General features: G+C 33.8%; 1 protein-coding gene across 4 annotated transcripts in view; it reads right to left on the minus strand.

The window, feature by feature from the left end:
- The window catches only part of LOC134375500 (CWF19-like protein 2), a 100,427-nt gene that overhangs the window by 56,401 nt on the left and 23,698 nt on the right, over positions 1-20,328 (minus strand). For 3 of the 4 annotated variants that reach the window (XM_063093978.1, XM_063093975.1, XM_063093977.1), the window contains 3 exons: positions 16,172-16,806; positions 11,165-11,258; positions 9,339-9,431 (listed from right to left, as the gene is read on the minus strand). In XM_063093978.1, the coding sequence (XP_062950048.1) occupies positions 9,339-9,431; positions 11,165-11,258; positions 16,172-16,806 (822 nt within the window). The remainder of the gene's footprint in view (positions 1-9,338; positions 9,432-11,164; positions 11,259-16,171; positions 16,807-20,328) is intronic. The other variant, XM_063093976.1, reaches the window with a different exon arrangement.

The following is a 20,328-nucleotide window of genomic DNA, read 5'->3' on the forward strand; positions in this document are numbered from 1 at the left end:
AAAACTGACACTTTTATGATGAATTTTATGTGAGGCATGAGAACAGAGAACAGGTAAAAGATTCTGTGTGTTACTATGAGTTTGCATTTTATATCATCTATAAAACTGTTTTTGCTTTAATTCAATTAGCTTAAAATGTTTGCTCCTACGGTAATAGTCTATTTAAAGAAATAAGCCCTCTAGTAATGCATACGATATTATTTCTAACCGTACAACACAGAAAAGAGGGATACATTAGGGAAGATTTAAAAACAAATTGATCTGTATGAAAAACGGGTACATCTATTGACCTATTTTGCTTAGCTGGGGAAGAAACTAGCTTAATGACTAAAAGAAAATAGCATTTTTGTGTACTTACTCTGTCAGAAAAGGCTATACCTCAACTAAAGTGTGCCTACAGTAACGTGACGAGATAAATAGTGGAAAAAATACAAAGCTACAGTAATGGTATTTTAGATTTAAAATATTTAATTTAGAAAATTGAGAATGCAAGTGCCTTCTACAGAGAAGGAACTGAAAGTATTTGTTGAATAAAGGTCAAACCCCACCGCTGAAAAATTAAAGGCAAATCACAAACACAGTAATTTTATCTTGTAATTTTTTCTTTCTATTTCTAGGGATCAACTACAGGGACTGTGATACTGAAACATAAAAAATCAGTCTAGAGGTTCACATATTCTGGGAATCACAGCAATGGCAGTATACTGAACTTACAATGTACCCAAGAATCAGATCCAAAAGACAGTGTTAAAGCAGTAAGCAAGTATTATCAAACTACTATTGAAAATATTTTAAATCACCAGTCAAGTGCCTGATTTTATATAAAAGATGAGGAATTTATCTGTTTCTTTAACTATTTATTAATATTTCTCTATGGCCCTCGAAGGCCCTTAGTTAATTCCTCAATTTCATTCAAAACAATGTCCATACACCCTCTCTACATAGCTGCCTAGGGACCACAATAATGCATTTCTCTTCTTTATCGACAGTGTGAACAAAACATTAAAGCCACTGCACCATTATGCAATGATTAATTCATTGTTTACTGCAAATGGTGAACTGAATTTCCTGCACGATTTAAAAAGGAAAAAAAAATGTAGAGCTGAATTCCATGATGTGTCCATGATGTGATTCCATTGAAGAATTATTAACAGGTTGAAGTTATAGAAGGGCATATTAGAATCTAATATATTAAAGAATTGGAATTAGATTTTTGCTCATATAAAACTGGCAGTCTCCAAAACTCTGTGGACTTCATCACTCAGTGTCCAAGCACAAGTTAGATGGAGATGCTGTATAGCTGGGTTACTGTTTAAACAGGAAGCTACACTTGTGGGAAGGCCATACTAGATCATTTCAAAGATCACAGATCATTTTTAGGACTTACAGAGAAGAAAATAAATCAAAGACATTCATACAACAAATATTTCAATATTCCTTGGTTGTCTACAATGTACCAAGCATTGTCCTACGCACTAGCTATGAACCAAAAGAATAATCCTTGTCCTAAGTACTAAATAGTTCAACCTATAAAGAGGAAGAGAAATAAGCAAACCAATAATTAAAGAGTTGATGGTTTTTCATGGAAGCCAAAATGATATTCATAGATCTTTGAATCGAGTTATTCTCATAACTTAACATTTCCAACAAATAAGCTAAGCAATGAAAGAATTCCCCCCTGTTCAACTGTTCTATGAATGCAGTTTTCTTTTCTCTAAAAGCAAAATTTCTATCAAAGGTATCACAGGATTTTCCTCCACTATGTCATCAAATTTAGATAAGTCAAGGCCCTGGCCCTAATGAAATAAATTACTTTACTTTTATGGCAGTAGAGAATTCTTTCAGAACTGTTGGCAGAGGTTTGCTTTACATACATACCTGGTAAAGCAAGTGTCCAATCTCTGCAGAGAAGATGAAATTATATGTCATTTTGGTCAAAGAATCCTTAGAATAAAAACCTTTCTATTTGAAGCTTCAAAGGGCTATACAGTTTCCATAACTACTACTGAGTTATGAGGTCTACTGCTCAAAGCTAAGAGAAACTAGAAATAATAAAGACATTAATAATATAAGAGTTGTGTGCTCAAGGAGTGACATATAGCCTGTCAATTACTCTATGATATCCTTAAGACAGTAGAAGAAATGTTATTCAAAGAATATTTCTGCTTCAATTTTTTCCTTCTGTTTCAAGCCACAAACTAGTTCAACCATTTCCAGAGCACACAGATTCATCCCAAGTATCTATGTGCAGCCCAGGCTTCTCCCAACTCCCAACTATCAAAGTGCCTACTTGACATCTCTACTTGTTCTACATCTAAAAGGCATTCAAGTTCAATATATACTAATAGAACTTCTAATCTTTGCCCTAAAACCTACTCTTTCTCTTTCTTCCACAACTCAAATAATGGCCAGTTTATTTTTTCAGTAGCTCAAGCTAAAAACCTTGGAGTACTCTTTGCCTCCTGTCTTTTTCTCATGACCCACCCACTCCCAATCTATAAAAATCCCGTCAGTTCTCCTTTCAAAATACATATAGAAAATATTTATGTATATACAAAATGTAATCACTTCGAACCATCTCCTTAGCTGCTATCTTGGCCAAAGCCACCATCATCTCTTATCTGCATTATTGCAAAAGCCTACCTAAACTCCACTTTTTGCCCTTACTCTCCTTCAATTTATCCTTCTTTTTTTTTTTTTTTGTCTTGGCAACTGGATAGTACAGGGATCCGAACCTGTGGCCTTAGTCTTACCAGCACCACTCTCCAAAGTGATCTAACCGGCCATCCTCAATCTATTCTTAATACAGAAGCCAGGATGGTCCTTTCAAAAGATATTCACTACTCTAAACCATTTAATAGCTTCTCATCTCAGTCAGAATAAAAGCTCACTTTGACTCCATCCCCAGCCCAGCAAGTGCGCGCTAACGAGAGAGGCACCCCACTGGAGAGGCCCGAGATCTGCAGAGACCACACACCCCGTGGTGACAGTGCGCGACTGAGCAGGTAGGCCTCGCCGCTGCCAGACTTCATCCCCAGCCTGGCCGAGTGCATGTTGACCAGAGAGGCGCCCCACCAGAGAGACCTAAGATCTGCAGAGACCACACACCCCGTGGTGACAGCACACGACAGAGCAGGTAGGCCTCGCCACCGCCAGACTCCATCCCCAGCCTGGCTGAGTGTGCGCCAACCAGAGAGGCACCTCCCTGGAGAAGGCCCAAGACCTGAGGCAACCATGCGCCCAAGGCGCCAGTGGGCAACCAAGCAGACACTGAGACAGCTGTGCCAAATTGGCAGCACCAGCAGCATCCTAGCCAGACAATAGTGTTAAACCAGTGGACCGTGAAATCCCCTGCCACAATGACTAAAAATCAAAGGAAAGATACCAGAAATATCAAAAATCAAGGAAGTACACCACCAAAGGGGAATTACTCTCAAGCTCTAGATCCTATAGAACAAGAAGCCCTTGAAATGTCTGACAAGGAATTTCGAATAATAATTCTAAGGAAACTAAATGAGATACAAGAAAACTCAGCTAGACAACATGATGAAACAAGGAAAAGTATACAGGACCTAAAAGAAGAAATGTGCAAGGAAATCAATGCCCTGAAAAAGAATGTAGCAGAGCTTGCTGAGCTGAAGAATTCATTCAACAAAATAAAAAACACAACAGACAGTTTAACCAGCAGGCTTGCAAAAGCAGAAGAGAGAACTTCTGACCTTGAAGATGGGCTGTTTGAAATAACACAGACAAAAAAAAAGAAAAAAGAATTAAAAATATTGAAGAAAATCTAAGAGAGATATCAAAAAACCTTAAGCGCTCAAATATCCGAGTCATGGGTATTCCAAAAGGGGAGGAAAAAGGAAAATGCATTGAAAACATACTCAATAAAATAGAGGCAGAAAACTTCCCACGTATAGGAAAAGACACATATCTTCAGATTCAGGAAGCTCAAAGATCCCCAACTGTATTCAACCCAAAAGGTCTTCTCCAAGACATGTTATAGTCAAATTGGCAAAACTCAAAGACAAAGAGAGAATCTTAAAAGCTGCAAGAGAGAAGAGTCAAATCACCTATAATGGAGCCCCAATCAGATTAACATCAGACTTTTCATCACAAACCCTAAAAGCCAGAAAGGAATGGGATGATATATTCAAAATACTAAAAGACAGAGATTGCCAGCCAAGAATACTCTTCCCCACAAGGCTATCCTTCCAAAATGAAGGGCAAATAGTATATTTCTCAGACAAACAAAAACTGCAGGAGTTTACTACCACACGACCACCCTTACAAGAAATTCTCAAGGGAGTATTGGGTTTGGTACCTGAAAAATAACTAACACTGTCATAGAAACTCAAGAAAAATCAAAACACACTAGTAAAATAAAAAATGCCAACAATGAAGAGACAACAATTACAAAAGACAAACAGTAAATCAGAAAGAAAGGAACAAAAGACACTTAAGACATCCAAACAAAAATCAATAAAATGCTAGGAGTAAATCAACACTTTTCAATAACAACTCTTAATGTAAAAGGATTAAATTCCCCACTCAAAAGACACAGACTGGCTGACTGGATTAAAAAGGAGGACCCAACTACATGCTGGCTTCAAGAGACCCACCTCACCTATAAAGACTCACATGGACTAAGAGTCAAAGGATGGAAAAAGATTTACCATGCAAACAAAAATGAAAAACAAGCTGGAGTAGCTATTCTTATGTCTGATAAAATAGACTTTAAACTAAAAGCCATAAAAAGAGATCATGAGGGCCACTACATAATGATAAAAGGATTGATCCATCAAGAAGACATAACAGTCATAAATATATACACACCCAATGTCGGAGCAACCAGATTTATAAAGCAAACTCTATTAGACCTAAAGAAGGAAATAGACACTAATACCATAATAGCAGGCGACCTGAACACCTGACTATCAATATTGGACAAATCATCTAGGCAAAGAATCAGCAGAGAAACACAAGATCTAAACAACACTCTAGACCAATTGGAGTTGGCAGATATCTACAGAACATTCCATCCGACAACCTCAGAATATTCATTCTTCTCATCAGCACATGGATCATTCTCAAGGAGAGATCACATGTTAGGTCACAAATCAAGTCTCAACAAATTCAAAAAATTGGAATTATCCCATGTATTTTTTCAGATCACAATGGATTAAAATTAGAAATCAATAACAAATGAAATTCTGGAAACTACACAAACACATGGAAATTAAATAGCATTCTACTTAATGACATACGGGTCCAAGAAGAAATCAAAAAATTTACTAAAACTAATGAAAACAATGATACATCATACGAAAACCTGTGGGATACTGCAAAAGCAGTACTAAGGGGGAAATTTATCACATTAAATGCTTACTTCCAAAGAATGGAAAGATTGCAAGTGAACAACCCAACACTTCACCTTAAAGAACTAGAAAAACAAGAACAATCCAAACCTAAAGTTAGCAGATGAAAAGAAATCATTAAGATCAGAGCAGAACTTAATGAAATTGAAACCCAAAAAACAATTCAAAAGATCAATGAATCAAAAAGTTCGTTTTTTGAAAAGATGAATAAAATTGACAAACCATTAGCATGGCTAACTAAAAAAAGAAGAGAGAAGACCCAAATAAAAAAATTAGAAATGAAAAGGGTGATATTAGAACTGATACCTCAGAAGTACAAGGAATCGTTAGAGACTACTATAAACAACTATATGCCAATAAATTTGAAAATCTGGAGGAAAGCAATAAATTTCTGGACACATGCAAACTAACAAAACTGAGCCAAGACGATGTAGAAAATCTGAACAGTCCAATAACAATAAAAGAGATTGAAGCTGTTATCAAAAGGCTCCCAACAGAGAAAAGCCCAAGACCAGATGGATTCACAGTAGAATTCTACCAAACATTCAAAGAGGAATTGGTATCAATTCTCTACAAACTATTCCAAAAGACTGAAACAGACGCAATTCTCCCAAACTCATTCTATGAAGCAAACATCACCCTGATACCAAAACCAGCTAAAGATACAACTAAAAAAGAAAACTACAGGCCAATACCCTTGATGAATATAGACGCAAAAATCCTCAATAAAATACTAGCTAACAGAATACAGCAACACATACACAAAATTATACACCATGATCAAGTGGGATTCATCCCAGGGATGCAAGGTTGGTTTAACATATGCAAATCAATAAATGTGACACACCATATCAATAAAATCAAACACAAGGACCACATAATCATCTCTAGAGATGCTGAAAAAGCATTTGATAAAATTCAACACTTGTTCATGATAAAGACTCTTTACAAGTTAGGTACGGATGGAAAGTATCTCAACATAATTAAAGCCATATATGATAAACCCACTGCCAATATCCTGAATGGGGAAAAGCTGAAAGCTTTTCCTTTAAGAACAGGAACTAGACAAGGATGCCCACTGTCACCACTCCTATTCAACACAGTGTTGGAAGTACTAGCTAGAGCAATCAGAGAAGGAAATAAAAGGCATCCAAATTGGAAAAGATGAAGTGAAACTGTCCCTGTTTGCAGATGACATGATCCTATATATCAAACAGCTTAAAGCCTCAATGAAAAAACTCTTGGAGTTGATAAACAATTTTGGCAAAGTTGCAGGATACAAAACCAACACCCAAAAATCGTAGTATTTCTATTCTCCAATAGTGAATATGCAGGAAGAGAAATCAAGAAAGCTTGCCCATTTACAATAGCCACCAAAAAAATAAAATACTTAAGAATAGAGTTAACCAAGGAGGTGAAAAATCTTTATAATGAGAACTGCAAACCACTCCTGAGAGAAATTGGAGAGGACACAAAAAGATGGAAAGATATCCCATGCTCTTGGACTGGAAGAATCAACATTGTGAAAATGTCCATACTACCCAAAGTGATATACAAATTCAATGCAATCCCCATCAAAATTCCAAAGACATTTTTCTCAGGAATGGAAAAAACTATGCAGACATTTATATGGAATAACAAAAGGCCACGCATAGCCAAAACATTCTGAGCAAAAAAAATAAAGCTGGAGGCATAACAGTACCTGACTTTAAACTATACTACAAAGCTATAAAAACCAAAACAACGTGGTATGGGCATAAAAACAGACACACTGATCAATAGAACAGAATAGAGAATCCAGAAATCAACCCACACACCTCCAGCCATCTGATCTTTGACAAAGGCACCAAGCCTATACACTGAGGAAGAGACTGCCTCTTCAGCAAATGGTGCTGGGATAACTGGATATCTATATGCAGGAGAATGAAACGAGACCCATACCTCTCACTATATACTAAAATCAACTCAAAATGGTTTAAAGACTTAAATATCCACCCTGATACAATAAACTTTCTTAAAGAAAACATAGGAGAAACACTTCAGGAAGTAGGACTGGGCACAGACTTCATGAATACAACCCCAAAAGTACAGGAAGCCAAAGGAAAAATAAACAAATGGGATTATATCAAACTAAAAAGCTTCTGCACAGTAAAAGAAACAATTAACAGAGTGAAAAGACAACCAACAGAGTAGGAGAAAATATTTGCAAAATATACATCTGACAAAGGATTAATATCCAGAATATACAAGGAACTGAAACAACTTTATGACAAAAAAACAAGTAACCCAATTAAAAAATGGGCAAAAGAGCTAAATAGGCATTTCTCAAAGGAAGATATACGAATGGCCAATAGACACATGAGAAAATGCTCAACATCACTCAGCATTCAGGAAATGCAAATCAAAACCACACCGAGATACCATCTCGCCCCAGTTAGGATGGCTAATATCCAAAAGACTGTGAATGATAAATGCTGGCGAGGTTGCGAAGAGAAAGGAAGTCTCATTCGTTTTTTGTGCGAGTGCAAAATGGTGGAGCCTCCATGGAAAATGGTATGGAGGTTCCTCAAACAATTGCAGATAGATCTACCATATGACTCAGCTATCACAATGCTGGGAATATACCCAGAGGAATGGAAATCATCACGTTGAAGGTACCTGTTCTCCAGTGTTCATTGCAGCACTATTTGCAATTGGTAAGAGTTGGAACCAGCCCCAACGTCCATCATCAGATGAGTGGATATGGAAAATGTGGTATATCTACACAATGGAATACTACTCTGCTATAAAAAGGAATGAAATACTGCCATTTGCAGCAACATGGATGGACCTAGAGAATATTATATTAAACGAAACAAGTCAGGCACAGAAAGAGAAATATCACATGTTCTCACTTATTTGTGGGAGCTAAAAATAAATAAATAAATAAATACACAAATAATTTTGGGTGGGGGGGAGATACAACACTTACAATTCCTTGAAGTTGATATGACAAGCGAACAGATATGAGGTTGTTGGGATGAAGGGGGGAGAGAGAGGTTTCAGTAACGGGTCACAATGATCAACCACATTTTATATTGACAAAATAAAATAAAATTTAAAAAAAAAAAAAGAAGAAGAAGAAAAGCCCACTTCCTTACTATGACTTTCAAAGCTTAACATGATCTGGCCTCCCATGATCTCTCTAGATTAGATCTCCTACTTCACTCTTCCTCATTCATTCCACTCCAGCACCACTAGGTCTCCTTGCTGTTCTTCCTACACATCAGAAATGTTTCTACCTTTGGGCCTTTAAATTCTCTGTTCCCTATACCTGGAGTGCTCTTCACTCAGATACACATAGATGCACTCCTTCACTTACTTCAAGTCTGCATCAGTGTCACTTTTCCAGTGAGAATTAGCCTGTGTGCCCCAAGTCACCGACCCATCTGTCATTCAAATTCCCCACTATCCTGCCATAGAATGTATGACTTTCTAATATGTTGTACAATTTATTTATTTATTATTTTTATCATTTATTGTCTTTCCCTACCTAAATGAAAGTTCCATTCAGGCTGGTGTTTTTATCTGTTTTGTTCACTAATAGATGGATAAATAAATCATGAAACAAAGTAATTTGCTTTTAATGAAATGGATATTTAGTTCAAGTCTCATTCTGTAGGGGAAAAATTTAAGGAACAGTTTGACTTGCAGTTTGACTTGTATAAGGTCAAACAGTCAGTAAGGAGCAGAATAAAAGCAAAAGTTCTTGGCCCCAAACCTAGGTTTTTTACACCAGGGCACATTGGTGGAATGTAAGAGAATACATATAAAAATAAATTTTAAAAATAAGCAAACAAACAAGCATACAAACACATAAACACAGAGACAAAGACACATCTCACATTAAAATATTACCACTGCACAGTAATAGTATTACACAAGGTAATTATATACCTGCAAAGAAAATTTATTACTTACCTCTATCCCAGATTTTTTTGATGATATCTGTGTCACAGTTTCTTTGAATTTATTTGCCTTTTCAAGTTGAGCTTTAAGTTGTTCAGCTAATTCCTTCAAAAAGAAAACCAGGTGAAATAGGTGTAATATACAGTTTAATTCTTTACTACAGAAAATTTTCAAATTTTACACAACAGAAAGGAAAATAGCATAACCAACACCCATGTAGCCATCACTTAACTTCAATTACCAACTTAAGGCCTAGTATATTACTGTCTAATGAACTTATCTCAGTTACACACTTCTCAAATACCTGCGATATTTGTTTATGCTTTGAAAATAAATAACTACAAGGACATACATTTAGGGGGAGACGAGGAGATGGAGGAAATACATAATCTTAAGAATGACATTTTTGCAAGTAGATATTATAAATTTCCAATACTTACAAGCTCAGTTATTTGTAACAAGGAAGCCATCACAAGATTTGAAATATTACCTTCTTTACTGTTGATAAATAATTTAGATAAAAATACTGAATAGAATTCATTTTTACTCTACGAAGCCCATAGCAATTTATGTAAACAACTGCCATATAAAGCAATAAACCACAAAGTAATAAATTAAATAAGCAGATCTATGTGACAAGCAAAGGACAGCATGCTCCACCGCAGTGGTTCCATGAACACAGGACCACCTATTTTTAACCTCCTACCTAGGTGACCTCTCTTTCACTATTTTAACTACTTCTCTGTACTTTCAAAACTCAAACTTCATTTTCTTGCTTTAGTCATTGTCGTTGATTTACCTCTTTTACCTCTTGCTGTTGTTGTCGCATTTCTGGGGTGAGTCGAAGTTCAGTGTTACCAAAGACCAGATTCAAAGAGAAAGACCAGCATATGCCTGATATGCCTTTTATTAGACATACAAACTAATAAAAATAGAAATATTGTGTTTGGCTACCATTTATTCTACTCAGAGTATATCAAAACTGAACTTAATGATCACTTATAATTGTGTGTAAGATGAGTGCACATATATAACCATGAGTGAATTTTTCTATCAAGACATGGAATGGTATCTGGCTGTGCTATTCTGCCACGTGCACTTTAATAAAAGGGTACTTAGAAAAGTTTGTGGAAGAAAAGAATTAAAAGATAATACAAATACTTCCATGAACTTCTGGAAGTACCCTCATATATATATTATTATATATTATTTTAACAAGCATGTGACAATATAATAAACAAATAAATGAATGAATGCAGTTCATTTGTAGTCATCCCTATTTCTATTCAATTCTGAGGTAAATCGGTCTTAAGTCAAACATTATTATGGGAATTAAATGAGCTAACCTGTACAAAGCATTGAACACAGCATCAGGCACAAAAACACTGCCTTAAAATTTGAATACATGAATTAATCATGCTTTTCTAGGAACTCATTTTTTATGTTCTTAAGTAATTTAAGAAAGTAATAAATGTTCCTAATAGTATATAACTAAAATTAGGAAAGAAGCCAGTGACATCTTTATCTCCTTCAAATATGCTCAATAAGTTAGAAATGTAAGAATAAAAAGCAAATAACAAAGTAAAAAAGAAATTAAAAAGCACATAGTTCCCTAAGGATCTTAAATTTCAGAAATCTGATGGAGAAAGTAATTTATTTAGAAATTGACACATAGTACTGTTTCTAGAAATGCTCAAGAATTTCTTAAAAGAATCAAGAAGCAGCAGTTATTTTCACTGTGTGCTACATCCATACTGCTGAGGAACTTCTAAAATTACTCATAAGAAGTTAAATATTTAATCACTATTCTCTAAAAGAACAAAATATAAGAGTCTCACCATATTCCCCATCATCTCTGCCTTGATAATCTTGGCTCCCAACTTGTTCTTCTCATCAACACTCAGGATGTGGATGGACTCATCCTCTGGACTACTGTTGAAACAGGAAAGTTCTTAAGAGCATATGAAATGTAGGTATAATGCATAATTACATCCTAATTTCCCATTAAAATTTACTCTCTTTAAAACACACACACACATGCACACACACACACACACACACACACACATGCACACACAACACTGGCTAAAAACTTTTGAGGAAGAAGTAATTAAAAGGGCTCCGGCTCAATGATATTTCAGAAACCTTGAGTATACTGCAATTATTCTTTTTGTGCTGGCAGTGTCCACAGATCTCCCTTTAATTATTCTTTTCTTATCACTTGTTCTCACAACTTTCCCTATACAACTTACCTGGGCCCTGTTCCCCCTAATCTTATCCCAGAAGAGCTCATTATCCCTTCATGTGTGTAAATACCATAACTATAAGTATCTATACTTATACCCGTAATACAGCATCAGGGCATTTATGTACCATATTCGTTCACATCTATATGACTGCCTCTCTCATACTGTGAGTTCTTTGAAGGCAGATACTATGTCATAATTATTTTTATTCCACCAGGACTAGGAAATAGAAGCATTCAGTAAATACAATAAAAAATGAGTAACAGAATGAATTTAACAAAGTCATCTAACTTAAATCCCAAGGGACAACTGTGATGTGAAAATAACTTCCTCTTGTTACCTCATTCCTTGACACACCAGTCCAGACATATTTTTTCAAATCTGAATGAGTGTAAGAAACATGTCGTTTCCCAAATTTTCAGTATCCAAGGATCACTTAACGGAAATATGATATGCACATGGACCAATAATTTTAGGTTAATTTTGTTCCAAAGGTTCATCAAAATTTGGGGGTAAAAATAAGCTAAAAACAGTAAGAGTCATAACAACGGCAGGATATTTCAATTTTGTGAGCTATATGTGAACTAAATTATTACATCACTTTTTTTTTTTCCTTGAAGTAACCAAACTCATAGTGGTCCACGTATAGACCAAGAGGATCACCAATATTCTGGAGATCATATATTGAAAAACACTGACCTAAGTCATCAAGAAAGAAGTCCTAAATTTTCTCCCCTGTCACCCACAATCTATAGCCATATGTTCCTCTTCTTTTAACATTTCCACCCAAGGCTAATCCTTCTCTTTCCCTTTTGGGCTATAATAACAAACTCTGCCAAGAATGACATTCCAAGGCTAAAATATTTTGTAAAATGGGTTGGTTTCTGATATTAAATTTACAAAATCTAAATTAAAGACATCACATTAATTTTTCTTCATATTACATACTACCATAGGTTTCAAATTCCTGAAAGTACTTAACTAATTTATTTTCCAACAAAAGAAAAACATAACCAACCACATTTCATTTCTATGAAAAATAAGCTTAAAGTTCTTAACCATATGGGCTACTACTGGAGGATGTTTTCCTACTAGTTAAAATAAACACAGGGCCTAAAAAGAACAAAGGAAAGGATGACAAATTTGATCACATTAAAGAAAGAATAAAAGAATGGATAAAAAAAGAAAAAGAAGGAAGGCAAATTACAAATGATGAAGAAACTATTTGCATTACATGACAACTATAAAGAGCTCTCGCAAATAAAGAACTCAAAATGCATGCAAAACATGTCTAGTAAACAAAAACAGAAATAAAAATAAACACATAAAAATACAGCCAATTTCATTCACACTTAAAGAAAAAAAAACAAGGAACAAGTCTTTTTCTCAACTACGTATATGACCAAGATTTTTTTTAAAGTTCAATATACTATCAGCAAGGAAGTAGGAGAAATGTCATTCTCATATATGACTGTAAGAATGGAAATTGGTAAATACAACAAAACATATTAAAAGTAAAATGCACGTATTCTTTGACCTGATAATTACACTCCTTGGAATTTATTTTACAGCTATATTTCAATAGTGTGCAAAGACACACATAAAAACTTCATTGCAGCCTTGTTTGTAATAGCAACAAAGTGGAAACAACCTAAAAGTCCATTAATAGGAGACTGGTGAGAAATATTAGGTTATACCTAAGTTTAACATCAGAATATTAAAGAGCTTTTAAAATAAAATAGGTAGATACATATGGGCTAATGTGAAAAGACCTTTAAGATATAATGATTGGAAAAAACAAGATTCAGAATAAAACATGCATTATGAAGATATTTAAGTTTATATATGTTATGTATGTATATAATTTTATATGCTAAGTATATAAATTACACACATTCAAATGCACTAAAAAATCTGGAAAGACACTGTTAACACTATTAACCTGGCAAGTGGGATTAGGGTTGAGGGTGACAAGAAAGAGAGACTTTTTCAATTTATGCTCTTCTGCCTTCACCATTTAAATTTTATACACATGCATTTACTATCTACTTGATTATAAATGGTTTAATGTTTTAAAACTATTAAAGTAGTAAGAAAGGTAAACATAAATGAATGATACATATAAAGGAATAAAACCAATTCAACTAATTTCTCTATCACTATTCATACGAGACAAAGATATTAGTTGTTATAACTTTTCCAAAGTCTGGTAGATTGACCTATGGTACATTCCAACACCCAATTTATAAGAGACTAAAAGTATTTTCCAGTCATCACTGAAAATGTTTCACTTTTTGCAGCTTATATATCTTTTTTCCTCTCTCCTATGCCACTAATTGGTCAACTCTTCTCATATTCTACCAAAATTACTCTTACAAATGATATCAATAACTTTTCCATAATCAGCGCATAAAAGAAAAGGGTCTTTTTCCCAAAGAAAATTCATGGTTCTACTTTTAATCTTATTTGAAACCACACTAAATCAGCATCAGAAGACATGAAGACTAATCAAAGCCTTGCAAATAACTAATAATATTAATAGCAACAACAGCTAAGATTTATGGAGCACTTACTATGAACCAGATACTATGCTAAATTTAAATTTTAGGTAAATGGCAAATACTTTTTAGCATAAGTATGTCCAAATATTGCAAGAGACATTACTTTTTATTAAAAAATCTGGAAACCCTAGTTACATAATACATTGTGTGAGTCACAACTTCAGCTCCCTCAGTTTCTACATATACAAAATGCAAGGATCAGATTGATTTCTTCTATTTCTAAAATCAATTCTGTGATTTTTTTTTCTAGTTCTAAAATTCATTGATTCTAAATCTCCCCAGAATTTGGGTATTTTATTTTAAAAATCCAACATATTCCCAGGATAATAAAATTAACAGCTTCTAACAATCTTTCACTGAATCTTTCTAAGCAGTCTTGAAAGTTCTATCTTGGTCTCTTACTTTACACCACTCTACATGCTCAGCAATCTTTTTTTTCATTCAAATATAGTGGATGATTCCCAGATTTTCTTTCCTTCTCCAGACAATCACAGAATTCATGAAAAGCCTCAAACCCTCTGTAACATCAAAATTAACACATATAACAAAGAATACTGTCTTCAAACCAAAACACACACACACACATATACACAAACACAGCTTTTAGTGAGTGCTTATATTACAGTATACCTATCAGAAGCTTACAATTTGAATGACACACAAATATGAAGCAATCAGACAACCAGATGAAATACTAACAGCGTTAAGATTGATTTGCATACTCTGCTTAGCTACAGTCACAAAAGTCAAGACCTAGTGATCGTCCAAATGCTAAATCAACCCTAATGATATCAGGAAATAAGAGCTTCATCCCACTAGCAACTGGGAACTAGAAATAGTGTGCCATCCAGGATAGCTGGAGTGAAGCCTGGACAATTGTATATGCACACAGTCTTAGACATTCTCTAATCCCTTCCTTGCTTATTCAGCCAATACAACTGGATTTCTCCTTCAGTTTCCTAGTAGCAAAGCCCTGACCTGAACCAGAGCTCATCTGACTGGGGTTCAATCACTCAGTCTAGATTTTGCCAGCTCCCTCCCATAGAAAGTTACACACTGTGCTTTATAATCCAGTGCTTCAGATGGAGTCGTTAACAAAAGCGATTTATCAGAATCATGACCCCAAACCACAATGCTTAGATCTACTACTACCACTGATTTTTATTATTTCCTAAAATGCCTTCCTTTAGTGTCCCACTCATTTTTAACACAATTTAATGATCATTCAAGTATATGTTTGTCATTATCCTTGGACACTTATTTTTTATGTCTGGCTACCTCCAACAAGGCCAACCCTAAAGCTGAATCAAACTTTCCTAGGTTTGATCCCACTCATCCTGAGTTTCCTCATCTTCTGACACAGACCTATATAAGTGCAACAATAAAAAAAAAACAGTAAGTGCCATCTATTTTCCTAATCATTATGGGTACAATCATTATCCTACCCTTATTTTACATTTGAAACCCTAACATTATCTTCAGAATCTGCCATTTGCCCAACATGGATTATTGCTTTTTCTGCAAAACAACAACCATCATTCATGGTTCCCTCTGCAGGATCTTTCACCTATATTTGCCACTTCATATTGGGTTACAGAAGCATATTTTCCTTCAGTCTCCTATATCTCCTATAGACGTGCAGTATTTATAATTATGATTATACTTAACAATGGGGTAATTTCCTTAAAATGTAATATGGCACTGATAACAAAATCTACTCAAATTTCTCCTAAAGCTCATCCATTTAAAAGATTCACTCATTCCAGTTTTTAAATTGCAAAAAAGCAACGAATTTTGAGGAAATAGTACTACTGAATTCTTCCAGCTCTTTTAAAATAGAAGTGAAAAAAAATACAATCCACAAAACAATATTACTGTATTGCTAAATCTGCCTATCTTATCTCTTCCATCAATTTTAAGAAACAGACCGTACTCGGATCTAATTAACAAATAATATTCTAAAAATATTATTCAGTTCTTTGAATCTTTTGAACCCTAATATTCATTTATCACAGTAAAAAAACAAATGATAAAATACCCAGCAAATGTAGACTTTGTGTCATTTCTCAGGCTTTCATCTTCTGATTTTTCTCTCATGTCCTCCGGAATATGTTGGCGTTCAACACTGCTACTTGCTTCCAGTGGCTTTTGATTTGAATGTTTCTTGTCTCCTTCTCGCCCATTAGATTGACTCCATGATGTTAAACTCTCTTCACAGTTCTCAGTGGGTTTTCGAAAACCACAACACAAAGAACCCTGAGCTACCAATGCTGAAGGTAAACTAGATGGTTGAAAATTTCTGCCCTTGCTGTGAAATGACAGTTCTTTATCATCAGAGGGTCTTAAGAATTTATGTCTCAAATTACCTGGAGAAGAAAGCTCTTGATTTTGCCTTGGGTTGGATTCTCTTCCACGTCTTTCTAAAGACACAGATCTTTTATCTTTTTCATCACCAGTAAACTTATCTTTATTGCTATTGTTTGCAATATCTGTTGTAGCATATCTATCCCTTGAACTTTCTTGATATTTTACTAAGTCTGATTTTCTATTTTCTTGACTACTTTGTGCTTTATCCGAATATGTTGGTTTCCTCCACCGTTCTCGTCTATGATCCTCTTTTATGGAAGCAGTTTTTTCAGCTTCTTCTAATTTCGACTGAAATACTTCCATTGACTACAAAGGACAAAAATTAAGACATTTAAAATTTATAAAGGCTCAGTGACTTGCTCCCCACATGCCACTGTACTATGACAAGTGGCACAATAAAAGAAAAACCCATCAATGGGGGAAAAGGGGAAGACCCTTACAATCATCCCACACTGAAATGAATACTTTTTAAAAACATGAGTGAACAGTAAAAGATTACCAAATAACAAAAACAGATCCCAAGAGGATAATCATGTTGACCAAAGGCTCTGCTCTAACACAAAGTATAGTACAGAAAATGGTAGAGACATAAACTTTCAAAAACATAATAAATTCCTACTGGTAGTTAGATTCAAGAGTATTGCTAAAACAATATTACTTTTTTATACTGTATTTGTATAAAAAAATGGGCTCTCATAAAAAAAGAACACTTCAAAAACAAGAAAATGAAAAACTATGTGTCAAAAAAAAATATTTTTTAAATGTCCTGATATACTGAGTAGAAGAGAAGAAAGTGCTGAAAACCAAATTAGCCTGGGAATTCTCTATACTTTAGGAAGAAACAGTAAATAAGAAAAAGTCTTAGACAATTGTTTCTAGAAAATCTAATATGCATGTACTACTACTTCCAGAAAGATGGAGCAAAGGTGAAGGAAGAAAAACATTAATTTTTTAAAAAAGAAGAAAATTTCTCCCGGATGATTTTCCAGATTAGAAGCACTCATCCAATAACCTCGGGGGAAAGAAAGTGGAGAAAGACTTACACATACACCCAGAAAAAAATCCTAATTCTTTAATCTCAAAACTGAAGAAAAAAAAATTCTTCACAAACACTGGATCACAGGAAGGAGTGAATCAGTGTAAGTGTGTATATAGATGGAAACAGGTAGATAATACATTACCTACAAAGGAAAGAAAGACTGCTGTCAACTTTCAACTCTAATTCTTAATGGACAATGCAATAAAGATCAAACTTTGAAAAAAATTATTAGGCTATAATTCTATATAAAAAATTAAACTCACAAACTATCCTTCCCTGGTATAGGCAAAAGAAAATCATTTTCAAAAATGTAAGGAATGGTTGGCTGGTTAGTTCACTTGGTTAGAGTGCAGTGTTATAACACCAAGGTCAAGGGATCCCCATACCAGCCAGCAACCAAAAAAAAAAAAAAAAAAAGCAAGGAATCATAAGACAAATCACTTAATAATTCTGGGGGAAAAAATTACTCAAACCATAAATGAATTAGGGCAATGTGTGAAGTTTAATACAGTTGTAAAGGAGAGATACATCATACACAGAAACAGAGAGTAGGAAGGTTATTACAGAGTTGGAGGCAGGGGAAAAATGGGAGATGAAGATCAAAGGGTACAACAACATGTCAGTTACATAAGATAAATAATCCTAGAGATGCGAGGTACAGCATGAGGACTGTAGTTAGTATTGTATCATACATTGGAAATTTGCTAATTTGATTATAAAATTAACTTTTTTATTAAAACTTTTACTACAAAAATAAAAAAGGTAACCGTGTGAGATGATATGTTAATTTGCTTGACTGTAATAATCATATCACTATGCATATGTATATCAAAAGATAATGCTTCTTACCCTAAATATTTTTTATACAATTTATACAGAAAAATTTTTTAAACAATGAAAATTTTTTTTAAAAAGCAAAAAAAAAAAAAAAAACACTTCTTACTAAACTGAATACAAGGATACTTTATCTAACCATGATAATCCTCATCTTAAATCCCAGAAGTCATCATTTAAACACAGAAAGACAAGAACACTAGCTTCCAGTGCTTTTATCAAAGTTCTAAACTTCGATTTCAAAAAGTAAAGGAAATTTAAATATTTTAACAGTGAAGGGAAAAAGCAAAATAATCATCATTTGCATGCTACCTTCCCAGATAACCCAAGATAAAAAAAAAAAATTAGAAATAATAAGAGTTTGTTAGAAATTTGGCAGACCACTACCAACAGCAAGTCAGGAAACATAAGGGAAAAAAATTGAAAAACAAATTCAAAATAGCCACAATGACGCATGCATAATTGCACAGAGAAAATTATTGAAGAACATAAATGAAAACTTGAATAGAGAAATACCCAGGGTTTTAGAATGAGATGGCTCAACATTATAAAGGTATTAACTGTTCTTGATATATCTGTACATTTAAATTTAAATCAAAATTTCAAAAAGTAAATTTATAATGGATTTTAGAAAAATGTTTATTTCTGTTGAGCTGAAACTTGACAAAATGATTCTAAATTGAATAAGAAAAATTGAATAAACAAACACATAAGAATGAAAACTACTTTTTAAAATTACTAACAAGACTTACTTTGCCACGCAGTAGGTGTTCACTAATTATTCGCTATCTGTTAATCATTTACTGAAAAGTACAATAATTATAACAGTATAAAACTAATTGCAGGAAAAGACAGAAAAATCAAGGAAACACCCATGAGAGTAAAGGAACAGACCCACATATATAAGAAAACTTAACATATAACAAACACGTCATTTCAAATTAATGGGAAAAGAATAATTCATTCAATATGTCATAAAAAATTATCTAAAGACTTTAGGAAAGTTAGACGCCTACTTTGCAACATACACAAATATGTTCCAGAAAGATGAAGGATAAACATAAAAAATAAAACTGGACAAATACACAAGGTAAAATATATGTGCACATTTTCATGGCTTTCGAGTAGGGAAAGCCTGTCAATTAATCATACCAAGAGCATTAAGTCATGAAAGAAAAATATGAAGAATTTTGCTAGGTAAAAATATTTAAAATTTAACCATAGCAAATTATCAATAAAGTAAAAAACAAACATGAAACTAAGGGGAAGAAATTTGAACAGAATAATTAAAAAGTCTTATATAAATCATTATCCCAAAAGAAAGACAGGAAAATGATATTAATAATCAATTCACTAAAAAATACAAATGGCCAAAATAAATGTAAAAAACAAATTCCAATTCACTAGTAAACAAATGTATAAAAATAAAAGCAAAAAAAGGTGTTTACCAATCACAATAGCAAAGACTATAAAGAATGATGGTCCAACTGTTGAAAATTATGTGATAAAATGATAAAAGAGGCATTTTAATAATTTGCTCAATCTTTCTGTAGATAAATTTGGCAATATACATCTCACTTCAATTGTCTATATCCTTTAAACAAGCAACTTTATTTTTACTAATTCACCTGAATACCCAGATAAATATGCAAAATACACTGGACAAAGACAGTCAGCACAGTGCAAGTATTTAACCAAGGGAGGAAAAAGCATATACATGTCCATCCACTGACAAATAATGGAAAACCAGATTAATATATAAGAAAATATTAAAAGGTCATTAAAATGTATATATTTACGGGAATCCAACTATGTCTACATTAGTAAGTAAAAAAAAAAAATAAGGGTATATTCTATAAGCATACTCTAAAACATAGGGGAAAAATATGCAAAAATATATTACAAAATGTTAACAGATTTAAGACAAAGTGTAACATTTTCCCTCTTTTATTTGG

This window comes from Cynocephalus volans, chromosome 4 (assembly GCF_027409185.1).
Source record: "Cynocephalus volans isolate mCynVol1 chromosome 4, mCynVol1.pri, whole genome shotgun sequence".
NCBI classification, from domain to species: domain Eukaryota; kingdom Metazoa; phylum Chordata; class Mammalia; order Dermoptera; family Cynocephalidae; genus Cynocephalus; species Cynocephalus volans.